Here is a 12,587-nt window from a genome sequence, read left to right on the forward strand (position 1 = left end):
CAGAGTTTTAAATTAAGTGTAACTTACGCTTCCCAATGATGTCGTTGTTTCCAATCTCGTCCCCCAAACACATCCAGGAATCCGTTTTGAAATCACAGAAAAAATCCGCTCCTCATAATCACAGAACTTGGTTGAGAAAAAGTCGATTTTTAACTTTTCTTCTGTATCAAATGAATCTAGTGATGATTTCCCGAACATTCATGGCAACGATGGAAACACAAACTACAAGTCGCTAATTCGGCATCATTTCAGTAGCGCCAGATTGTAAACATTAAAACTAAGAAGAAAATCAACTCAACGTGTAGCCCACATTACACTTCCTGTGTTCATGTTGTAAAAATCCGTATAAACAATTTATTTTAGATTCGTTCCCACCCAGAATACTTTAGCAAAGCCATGATGGTTTTATTGTTGCCAACTCATGTTATTATAGTTTGTATCATGATAATTTTTATCTCCAATTTAAGTGGTATTCATTATGTTATTATGAGTCCATGTTTCCCACTGATTCTAATGACATATATTTATTAATATATAATAAGTAATTTACTGTTTTACTTGCAAAATATGTTTACATATTTATATTTATATTTTATTATTTACCAGCAGAAACTTTTAAACTCAAACTATTAAATATGCCAAAAACAAAGTCATTAAAACTTTGTCTGGTTGTAAAACATCTCAATGTGTGGGAAACTAAAACATTATACTTTCTGTTTACGCTCCCAATATAATGTTCACTTTAAAAAATAAGTGGAAAAAAAAATGCTTCATATCATGTCAGTCTGGAATCTGGGATTTGTTAGCTTGAATAAATCCAGAGGCACCTGATTCAGATACAGTATCTGAGACAGTAAAGTCACTGTATTTATATCAGTTGTGCTCCTCCTTGTGTCTGTCACTAGTCCTACAGGACAAATAAAGACTGCTGCAGGAATCTGCTGCTGCATTAGCTGAAGAGCTGCAGACTGAAGCCCTGCGTTCTGCACGCCTGCTGCTATAAATCAAACATATGATCAAAACCACCTTCTGAACTTTACATTCATATAGAATGCTTAATAAATACAGTGAAATTTAGAAGTGTTAATAAGCAAAAAACCCATGATGCATCAGAGAAAAGTATCCGAGTGACATTCAGTGTAACCTTGTGTGTGCTGACCCAAAGTTTGACTGCAGAGCTTCATCAGTAGCAGAAAGTTATCTGCCCCCTAGTGGAAGACTTTGGAATAGGAAACAGGTGTGATTTACAAGATCTGTCATATGTATATGTAATATGGTGGTGGAAACTTTAGTTAAAATCGTCATGAGTGCACATGTTTGAGTCGTGGTGATGAGAACACAACATCAGACAAACACCAGCTCTGAGTTTTCAGTTTTATTTAAGGTTCATTTTTCCAGACCTGCAGAGGACAGTTGACTTCCTTTAAGCGCCTCGATTTCTTTTTTTTTTTAAACCTCGCAACATCATGTTAAAACCCATTGTATGACTCTGTGGTTGGTTTCTCCTGGATGAGTTTGTTCATTTTGTGAATACTGTTAAATACAGAACAGCAGGAGGGGGTGGGGAGGGGGGTGGTAAGAGAGAGAAAGAGAGAGACAGAGGGAACACGGATGAGAGAATTAAGACTTCCAAAAAAAAAAAAGAAAAAAAAAGGCGGTGGTCAGAGTGGCCGATCGCAAATCCTAAAGGGTGAGAGCTCCTTAAAAAAACCACTACTACAGTACTCATTATTGTCTCGCTGCACCTTCCTGTGTGACACACGCCTACGTACCATTGCTAAAGTCAAATACAATATTGCATATTTTTCAGCAATCGTTAGAGTCCTCCCTCCAATCACTCGAGCTCCTTTCTTTCATCTGTTCATTTTAAGGCCTCGTTTAAGCCCTTGTGGGTCGAACAAGGGGACCTGTTAACCCTTTCCCTATCGTCGGGGGTCATTTCCTCATCCGCCTAATCATTGTCCTGTCTGCTTGGTGGCTGTCCATGTTAGGGCTAGCTACTGCAGGTACCACACAGTGGCACTGTGAGTAAGAGTCTAACCCTAGTGCTCAGGATGTGTGCCACGATCTCCCAAAGCCCTGGCTCCCTGCGGTTAGGCAGTGCTCTATCCTCTGATACAGAGGTTCAGCAAAAATTTCCCTCCAGCAGGACAGGGCCACTGAGAGCCCTCCACTGAAGGGAATGTGGGCTAAGTGGCCTCTCAGGCAGACCATTTGTGTCCCTACCTAACAGGGAGCCCATGCATAGCCTGTGCCCTAAACTCCCATGTGTCATCTGCATTCACTCTCTTCTCACCAAATCTCAGCTTCTTTTTTGGGACATTTTATATAAAAAAAAAACACTCTCAAAAAAAGCTAAGTGCCAACCCCTTTTTTCTCTCTCTCTCTCATCTTGTTTTATCCGCAACTCAGCTGGAAGGGTTAACCGTTTCAGTCTCCTGTAAAAGTGGGGAGGATGAGGGTCTTTGGGGCAAAGCTTCAAAGAGCAGATTCACAGCTTGTTTCATTCCTCAAAAACTAATCGCAACTTTCAACTTTCAAAAAACACAAATGATGTTCATGCTTACTCATTAGTTACGTTTTTTTTTTTTAAAGACCCCACTTCAGCTGATTTGTTTCATTGCCAGTTTGTAGAGTTTGTGAACTCTTGTGTCACCGCTGGGCGCTTTGATGCTCTACTGTTTTCTTGTGCTCTCCGTAAAACGGCAAGCAACACATTGATTACCCATGTTAACGCCCAGAACTAGGTCTAAGGAGTGGTGATGGTAGCAGACAAAGGGTACTGATAACTTTTGAGCCACAAACAAAAACAAAAACAAATAGGCATTCGGAGTAGACAATAAAGGAAGCGGGAAGAGAAAAAGAAGAAAGCATGTTTGTTACTTTGTTAATAATTTCTCATACTCTGCAGATTTGTGTGTATTGCATTGGGGGGAAGGGCGGAGCAGGGTACAGGATGAGTGGGTATTAAGTGGTAGTGAGGGAATGGATGGGGTGTCTGCTGTAGTCTGTGTTCAGTGGCGGTCCACAGCGGCACTCTGTAGCAGCTCTGTGGCGGGCTGTCCTGGGGGTCTGAAGGCGGTCTGGAAGCCTGGTGGTGGGGAGTGGAACTGGCTGGCGGGGTTGGCTGTGGGTGGGGGCATGTAGGGAGCCCAGCCGGCGGCGGCTCTGAGGTGGAGTGGGAGGTGGGCGTCGAGGAGGCCACTGTGGAGGGGCTGGGGCGTGGCCATCACTGAACTTGCCGGGCCGTCCATCTCTGTGAGAGCCTGCAGGGATTTGAGCCAGTGTGGTGGGTTGTCATCCTGGAGACAGTCTAAACTGTTGCCTACCGAGGCCGGGATGCCTGAGGGGGGGGGGTCACAGGACAGATGAGTAATGACAAAAATACAGTAGGGAGACTTCTCGAAGTATTGTGTTTAATCCTTAATATTGATTAATATTTGAGTATTCTAAGCAAAAATGAAAAACAGATTTGTAAAAGCCATGATTAAACCAATTGATCAAATATCAAAATTGTTATGAATTATATTCTGAAGATAATGACCTGAGTTGTAGTTTCTACCTGTGATGATAGCCGGGTCCATCCAACTGGCTGTGCCATCCCAGCTCAGGCTGTGTGAGATGCCTACTGGCCCTGCTGGCCCACCGATGTGATTAACACTGTTGGAGGATGAGGAGGATGAAGACGAAGAGGAGTTTGGGAGACCCCCGAAGTTGATATTGATATTGGGCAGGAGAGCTCTGAGGCCGTCTTGCCACTCTTTTACATTTAAGCCGTCTATAGATCCACTGTTTTCTGCAAAAAAGGAAAAAGCACGTGTCAGTTCCTCAGGTGCTAGAATCACAGACTAGTGGTTGAATGCAGAACTGCAACTGTTTGCTCTGTAAGGTCAATAAAGGTTAATCAAAACAATAGTAAACATTGTTATAATGCTGTGTGGAAGTGGACATACACTGTGAAATTCAACAACATCATCATGTAACGCATCTGCTCAGGGTATTAACATGAACAGATGACCCATGTGTCCTGTACCTGAGATGGGGATCCCTCCCAGCCCTGTGTTGTGTTGAGGGGGCAGATTCAGGTCCAGGAAATTACTGTGTGAGGCAGCACTGGCTGAGTGGTTCAAGTGTGTGAGGTTATTTCGTGTGGGGACGCCCATCCAGGGGTGTCTGGCAGCTGGCTGCTGTTGACTGGCCTGGCTGTTCTGACTGCCGGGGAAGCTGAACGAGCTGTAGATGGCTCTGTGGTGGAGCTGGGGGAGGCGTGGCAGGCCACTGGGGAAGTGGTGGGAGACGGTGTTTGGGTTGAGGGGTGGCAGACTGGGACCATGATTGCTTCCATGGGGGAGGAGCCCCGGGGACAAGGGACTCTGATCCTGTACCGACAGCTCCTTTTCTATCAGGTCGGCCAAAGCCTTGCGAGTGACGTCAAAGGGATCGAAGCCCAAGTCGTCATCCTGTTGTTTGCTGGACGAGCCGAAGCCAAAGGCCGCCTGCCAGTCTGTGGAAGAAGACACTGGTATTGTGTCTGCGAGGAAAGAAGACAGATATAAGTTGACGTGAGAAAATCTTACATGACTGACTGCCATCGGTTTCTTCAACTTCTATTTGACTGAGTTATTTGATTTGCTGGTGCAGTTGGAGCTACATCTGTGACTTCTCATAACATTATAGAAGACACCAATTGTGTTTGACAGCTGTGAGTCTCTGGATTCTAACATCTGTGCATTTGAGGATCCCATATAACGTCAAAGTGTTTTCCACACAAAACTAAGTAAAACTACAGGCTACTATTCCCTTTTAAAAAATAAACTAAAATACCTGGATTTCTGCACTGTTTGTGCCTCTGGTGCTTTGGTTCTGTATGTCTAGTTCTTACTCTGACTTGTTGGTTGTAAAATTTATAGACTGTTCAACCATTTACTGTTCAAAGGAGACCAGAGTTATAACTATAATCAAAGGGTTGAAGAACAGTAAAAAAAAATGTCTTCAGTGCATTACATACTCGTGAACTAAAATGGCGGTGTGTCCTATGACAGGCTAAATCCCTCAAACTGTCTTAGAATGTTTTTCAAAAAACATTTTGAAAAACATGGACTACCAGGAAGCCTGAGACATCATTCAGTAATGACTAATAAATGATAGCTCATTTCCTTTAAAAAAATGATTTATTGAGAAAATGGTGACTATGTCTCTGACTACATATTGACTAATCTGTAGAGGGGACAGCCCTCTAAAGCATTCTGCTCGTTTTATTATCAAGAACAATTTACAAAGCCCGCAACAGCAGACAATGCAAAAGTAATAAGACACCACCATTACAGTCAATATTATGGTGTACAAAGCTAATGGCCACAGTATTATGAAAACAAATAGTCAGAATTAAGCAGCATCAGGTCAATTCATCATTTCAAAACTACTTCTGTGATTTTATGGCATCAGCTTTAAAAGCACAACCAGTCAGGGAGAAACATTTTCATTTAATCTCAATTATACCTGATGTGAAGAGGCTCTGTGGTTCAGGTGTCATGGGCCAGTCAGAGCTGCCGCGGGGGGAGCTGGGGAAGGGGGGCAGGCCGGCAGGGAGTGGGTTAGGGTGTCTGAAGTTGCTGTTGTCTGAGAAGAGCGACTGGGACTCAGCTGCCGCACCCTCGAAGGGGGAACGGGCTGTGAGGTCTGACACACTGATGGGCACCACCAGGCTGGGCTTGGTTAAACCCGGGGGAGGGGAGGGGGAGTCACTGGTGGGTATCTAGGAAAAAAAAGAGAAGAAAAAATGCTTGTGAGGTTGTTTATCTCAGACCTGATTTACCGTCATTTAGATGTAATTGACATAACAAAAGATTAAGTAGTTTACCGGTTGTAAAGTCTCTCCATTCACCATACCGATTGATTCTGAAGGTTTGTCACTGGGACTAAAAACAGAAAAAACATTTATTTAGATACAAATTGTACACATCTCTAGCATTGTATCTAAAGTTTTGATATCCACAAGAAGTATTTGGGGTTTTCAGAACCAAAAACCATCTCTATATAGTTTTACATATCCTCTCTCATGCTTCTCTATCGAGCTCTAGAAAATACAGGGCCTTCTGTGTTGGTCTTTGAGGATCTGCTCTGATTGGCTGAGTGTTTTCTGAGTGATGTACAGCTAACCCACCCAGAGATAACGAAGAGTAGCCTAAAGTAGCTTGGTAAAACTCCTGAGCAATATCAGTGCTTAAATTAAAAACAGACAATCAAATTTGAAATAAAATCAGTTTTGTATGGTGTTTCAGAAAAAAAACTGTATACCTTGTATACCAAGGAATGGAAATGATAAATTGTCTTCCTGAAATGTGATGAACGTGCTGTATTTCCCGATAGTTGTATTCTCGTGGCTTGTTGGCTCCGCAATATTACATTACATATCATTTAGCTGAAGCTTTTATCCAAAGCGACTTCCAATAAGTGCATTCAACCATGAGGGTAAAATCCCAGAACAGCAAGAATCATGTTAGTACATTAGCTTCAAAAAAGTCAAATTACAAAGTGCTACATGTAAGTGCAACTTAATTTTTTTAATTATTATTATTATTAGACCGTCATCTTCTATGCCAAGCTGTAGTCTGAAGAGATGTGTTTTTAGCCTGCGAGGGAAGATGTGTAGACTTTCTGCTTTCCTGATGTCAATGGGGAGCACGTTCCACCATTTGGGAGCCAGGACGGCAAACAGTCATGATTTTGGTGTACGGTTTAACCATGTCCTGGATGTAGACTGGGCCCGATCCATTTGCAGCACGGTACACAAGTACTAGTATCTTGAAGCGGATTTAGGCAAACACTGGTAACCAGTGAAGGGAGCGGAGGAGCGGTGTATCGCTTGGTTTGTGTAAAGTAAATAACAAACTAACAAAAAAATTCCTAATTGGTATTTTCACAGTAATTATACATATCCAGACATTGTTTATAACTAAATACAATACAATGAAAACTGTATCTTCTACAATGTGGAGTATACAGCAGTATTGATGAGGCGTGGTCAGTGTTACCTGTTACTGTCACAGTTTGATGAGAAGGGGGACAGAGAAGTACGCTGACCAGGACCCAGCTCGGCATCTAACCCATCTGAAGTAATAACGTCTTGGTCTAGATAGTCTAGCAGCGGAGGGGACTTGCGGTCCTCTGAAAGCCCATTGGCCAGTTTGTTATGCCCTGACAGCGTGGGCCACCCATCTTTCCCATTGCTATTGTTGGATCTGTTGCAAAGCAGGAGAAACATAAACAAGTTAGCCCAATAGTACAAGCTACTGTGGTGAGGAACAAAGAAGAAATTAAAAACCACCTCTGTGTGGAGTTGGATTTACTCTTCGACTTCTCTGTACCACATGCTGGAGGTTGTAGAAAGCTAGGGTTTATTTTATAGAGGTCTTGGAGGAGTTTTTGCTCATACTCTTGATGTTTTCCCGCCTAAAAACAAGTGACACATCATGAGACGACTGCTTTTTCAATTATTAGCTCATACAGGACCGAGCAAAGTTGTGTTCTCAGACTTTTACCTGCATCTCCTCTTTAGTAAAGCTAGCAGCTTCATCCCCCAGCTCATGTAGATACATACAGTCAGGTTTGGGACACTGCATACTTTTAAGGAAGTAACTGCAGTACTTTGTTGTGCCTAAAGAAGCCTGGAATAAAAAAAATTAAAGATACAAGCTGAGTTAAAATGACACAAGAAAATATGTGAAAAATAATGTGACCTGTGTCTAAGATTCATAGTTTATTCCTTATATACACTGCAAGCTAAATAAGTGAAAATATAAGTTCAACTGATGAGGATTGTGGGTAACCTCTCACCTTGAGTGTTCTGCCATCAACAACCACATTGTTCACACACTGTATTGCTCTTAAAGCGTCTTCAGAGCGGATGTAAGTGACATAAGCGCTAGCACTAGGCCCCTGAAAAAAACAGAAAAGCAAACATACAGGTCAAACAAATTTACTTTGGCTATTTAATAATCCAGTAATATAATCTATGAAATGTTCTATTTATTCATTTTAAAAATAAATATGCCAAGGGAAAGAAAAAAGATAACTCCAACAATACTACAAAAATATTAAGCAAAATTGTCAACAACACAGGTTTTCTGTATTTAAAGAAATGATATTGATTAACCTCTGTTAAAGTTGATAAACCTTTATGCTGCGTGTTCATCCAGTCAATATGATTTGACCTCTCACCTGTGAACCGGCATAAGATGTGCTATTGTTGATGACCACTTTATGGATTTTCCCAAACCTCCCAAAATACTCTGGTCGTTTTAGGACCTGTAGGCACAACATGAAGAAATAACAATTACCAGAGAGCTTTAATGGACTGTGACAATCTTTATGCTTGAGGCTTCTCCTACACTGAGACCTTAATATGTCCATAAAAATCCCTTCTTATCAAGATCTTTTCAATCTTCAGACTGTGGATGATCATCGAGCTCAAGATACTGTTAATCTAACTTCAGTTTGTCACAGCCACTACCTTATTCGTATCAAATTTATCATTTCCAACACAGCAGCGGCACAGGTCTCATTGGCTTGTGAGTGATCACTTTGAACTCACCTCCGGGTCGGCGAGCCGCTGCGAGAGCCCAACCACAAACACCAGATTTCTCTGGACCACTCTGACACTGGCCAGATGCTTGCGGTTTTCTGTCACCTTCTGCTTCTTTTCGTTCTGTTTCTGCTTCTTTTCATTCTTTATCCTTTGGATCTCCTCCTGTGACAGAGGCTTGTACACAGCCGGGTCCTCTGGGTACGGCTGCACAGAGAAAACACAACGATTTTGTTTGTCCATCTCAAGAAAGAAAAAAGCCCTACTCTTCTAAATGATGTGGCTTTGTGAAAGTAGTGTGTGATGGAGGCCTTTAGCTGTCAGTGTGGTTGTTTAACAGGCTTTATTTGCCAAAGTGATAATGCGATAAAATTCACTGGATGATGAACTGATAGGGGGGGTTGAATAGTTAGTTTCCACCTTGTGTTCACGAAACACATCCCCTCTGCTGTCACTACAGACAGCTGAGTCTCCAGTTGGGATTAATTTCTCTGCTTCCATGGTCATTGCAAAGTTTCCTAACCTTTCTGCAGGCAGGGCACAGGCCGTTCTCATCTGTGCGGATGCGATGCCAACAGAAGCGGCAGATCTGGTAGCCACAAGTGCAGGGGAAGAAGTTGACGTCATCAATTTCCAGTGGCTCCATGCACAGAGGGCACTCCATGGGGTCATCCTTCATTTCAGGGCTGTGGGACATCCTATGGCACGGCTAGTGTGAGTGTTGAAGTTGGTCACAGAGCACAGGGCTACGGAAACAGAGACAAGATGGTGAGTGTGAGAGTTCTCTTGTGCAAGTGAATATAATGTCAACTTACTGAGTTCTTTCTACTATTAACCCTCTTGCAAAAAGTGTGTGTTTTCATCTGCGTTTGTTTATTGAAAGTAAGCAGTATTACACAAAAATTATTTGCCCAGTTTCCATGAAACTCAGTAAAAGGATGTGAGTGGGGTCAGGGAAGAAACAGTTGCATTTTGGTGTGAATCCACTGTCTTTGCGCTTACAAAGTTTTCACCAATATGCTTGGGAATTATTCATGGTTGTTTATGGGAAAATAAACATGGCATATGTAGGGGACAGGTTTTTCTGACAGTACAATTTAGATCAGTTTGATTGAATTTGAGGAGATTGTGGGGTCTTGACGGATATATTTGCTTTTCTGAGTGCTATCGTAATTGAACTTGTTAACAAGTTAGCAGGATGGTGCTGCTTCAGCAGGAGAGAAGTGACGAAGCAGACACTGGAATATTACTATATAAATATCATCCATGCAGAGTTTTACCCAGTCAGCAGCAGATGAAACATAACACTCAGTTGCCAGTTTATTAGGTACACCTTGCTAAAAACTACTGCAGTCTAACATTTTACTTAAATGACAAATATAGTGTTGAGTCTATGAATTAACTTTTTAAAGAGGTGTGGTGGCTGTAGTTTGTGGTTGGGCTGAATCGCATTACATTTCTTTCTTATATTCTATTTCCTCATTTATACTGTCAAGGGTAGATTCAATATTTTAAAAGACTATCGTTATATTTTGGAGATTAACTAATCCTCAGAAAAATAATCTGCAGGTGGGGCCGCAACTAATGATTGTGTTCACAATTACCTGATTAATGATTTAAGTTATGAAATAACAAAAAATTGTGGAAGCCAAAGGCAGTATCTTCAAATGTTTTACTTTGTTTGAACACAAGTCACAAAAATGTTTATTTAGGGAAGACATTTGTCAAAGAAAAGGAGAAACCTGTCACATCTGAGAAGCTGAAACCCTAACATATGTGGTATCAGAATCATTTGTGATAGCTTTCTTTCAATTTATGGATTAGTTGACAAATAATTTCAGCTATATATCTGCAGACATTATGAATATTCTCGCAGAAGTGTAGACACAAACATAGTTTACTCAATCCTCTGATAGTAAAATGTATATATTTGAGTTTTCAACTCATCTTATCCACAAAAATGAACACATAGTTAAATCAAATCCCCTCAACCTTGGTGAATGTAAGATCAATAGCTAAGTCAGAAACTGGAAAATGAATGTACATCCTAACACGCAGGCTAATAACAGCACTACTGATAGCTGATGCGGATGTTGTGGTATCTTTGGGAGTATCTGGTTGACAGTAACTAACTCGACCCGGCCGTACTGGGCTTTAAAGGGGGAATTGAAAAGAAATCGGGTTTGTGTACGAATGAAGTCGTAAATTGTTAACCGGTCAGTTTGTGCGTGTGACAACACCGCTGCCATCACTGTGATATAACCACAGTGGATGATGACAGGGAATTGCCAACATTTCATGTACTGTGCCTGGCAGCTGGAGAATCCTCATGTAAACGAGGAGTCACAGCTTCACCTGCAGCCACCAGCTGGAAGCTAGAGTCGTGTGTTCAGCCTCAATACCCAGATAGAGGGGCTGGTAACTTCAGCTGCTCTGTCTTCTGGACCCTACATTATGACAGATGATATTTAACTAACGTGAGGCTAAGCTAACATTGGGCGCAAATTAGGTAAAAGAAGCCGGTCGGGCTAGCAGCGGATATCCAGGAGTGATTGGATGTGTAACCACCAAAAACAAAACACACAGAGGTGAATACCATCTGGTTCTAGGTGTTGAACGCTTGAATAAACGCATGACACACCATTACTCTTTTTCCTACATATGAAATGACAGCTTGATTCCTGCTAACCGCTAGCGTGCTACATTATCATGAAGACGTACGGCGCGGCCTACACAAGCTAGCGCTGGACTGCAGGCAGGTTATTGGCAGAATAAACAACTGACACTGCTCCCACGACTTTAACACAACACGGACGGTGGCCTCACGAGCCTCGGGAAGCTCCAGCGTCAGCGTGGGGAGTCGTGAGAGACACGGCTGTCCTGCGATGGATGAGGGAGAACGGGTGCTGGCTAGTGCGGCTAGCAGCCTGGCTAACGTTAGCGTCACTTACCCTGTCCGTATTTAGCTTAGATTCCACTCCGAGGGAGTCACACCAGATTGGGCGGAGACTGCGACCCAGTGTATGTGAAATGTCCAAATTTCTACGGACGGTCAGTTAAGACAACCGCAGGCGTGTTGGTCTGCTGTGATTCAAAGGCTGGAAAGATGTTTCTGCCCCTTTTCTTCTCTTGGTATTGTAGAGACAATTTACGCTCAAACCACCATCTTAGCTAGCATTAATGTTGGGAGGAGGGAATGGGGCAAGTATGCTGTGCCACTGAGTCTGCGCAGCGGGACCGGGGCATTGTGGGAGACGGAGTTTTCCGGGAAACATTCTCTCCCAACATGTGGAGTGTGATTTATGAGATGGAGGTAAATAAGAAAAGTGCATGAAAAGAACAGTACTTGATAATGGGAGGTTCTTTATTTTAATACTGACATTTTATGAGGAATTTCCCAAATCATTTAAATATCACATGCACTTTTCTCCATTGTGGGACTAATAAAGGACTTCTTAATATACTTCAATTTAATACCAGTTTTATGGTCATGCCGACATAAGTATGAACAGTGTGGCCTGGAATTATTAACCACGTCATTTTTTCAGTATTTTATGCTCAGTAATTGTGTTGTATTTTATCTGGACCCTGAGTCTGAATAATGAATGACATATCATAACATACTCATGTCCCAACGACCACTACTAATGTTCTATCTATCTATCTATCTATCTATCTATCTATCTATCTATCTATCTATCTATCTATCTATCTATCTATCTATCTATCTATCTATCTATCTATCTATCCATCCACCCATCCACCCATCCATCCATCCATCCATCCATCCATCTATCATTAAACTCTGAGCTTATAAATTAGCAGTACAAAATGAATGAACGGATGGAAGTATTAATCAAACCAAATAAAACCTGACTTTCTTATCTAAGATCTACAGATGCATAACATCAGATGCTTTGTATGTGATTCTACTGCTAGAATCACATACAAAGCATTTTATAAGTAAAATTGCCACTAAGAGGCTGGACACAAATGCTTATCT

At 41.9% G+C, this 12,587-nt stretch overlaps 1 protein-coding gene across 2 annotated transcripts; it reads right to left on the reverse strand.

The window, feature by feature from the left end:
- Positions 1-1,362: 1,362 nt before the first annotated feature.
- Positions 1,363-11,801, reverse strand: cnot4a (CCR4-NOT transcription complex, subunit 4a). 2 transcript variants are annotated; one of them, XM_020079219.2, is made up of 13 exons: positions 11,536-11,801; positions 9,108-9,330; positions 8,594-8,791; positions 8,221-8,307; positions 7,837-7,938; positions 7,542-7,667; positions 7,328-7,452; positions 7,035-7,241; positions 5,861-5,918; positions 5,500-5,755; positions 4,034-4,531; positions 3,563-3,796; positions 1,363-3,343 (listed from the first exon to the last, which is right to left on the reverse strand). In XM_020079219.2, the coding sequence occupies exons 2-13, from the start codon at positions 9,279-9,281 to the stop codon at positions 3,015-3,017; spliced, it is 2,394 nt and encodes a 797-aa protein (XP_019934778.2). In that variant the 5' UTR covers positions 9,282-9,330; positions 11,536-11,801; the 3' UTR covers positions 1,363-3,014. The 2 variants fall into 2 exon arrangements, with proteins under 2 accessions (XP_019934778.2, XP_019934777.2); XM_020079218.2 differs by having other exon boundaries at positions 3,545-3,796.
- Positions 11,802-12,587: the final 786 nt, after the last annotated feature.

Source organism: Paralichthys olivaceus, chromosome 7 (genome assembly GCF_024713975.1).
Source record: "Paralichthys olivaceus isolate ysfri-2021 chromosome 7, ASM2471397v2, whole genome shotgun sequence".
In the NCBI taxonomy this organism is placed as follows: Eukaryota; Metazoa; Chordata; class Actinopteri; order Pleuronectiformes; family Paralichthyidae; genus Paralichthys; species Paralichthys olivaceus.

Excerpts from the sequence above, each read along its gene's own strand:
- cnot4a (XM_020079218.2), bottom strand. The coding sequence starts at position 9,281 with ATGTCCCACAGCCCTGAAATGAAGGATGACCCCATGGAGTGCCCTCTG. Across the intron at positions 4,532-5,499 it reads ACAGAGCCTCTTCACATCAG|ACACAATACCAGTGTCTTCT; the intron begins GTATAATTGAGA and ends CTTTCCTCGCAG. Across the intron at positions 3,344-3,544 it reads AGGTAGAAACTACAACTCAG|GCATCCCGGCCTCGGTAGGC; the intron begins GTCATTATCTTC and ends CCCCCCCCTCAG.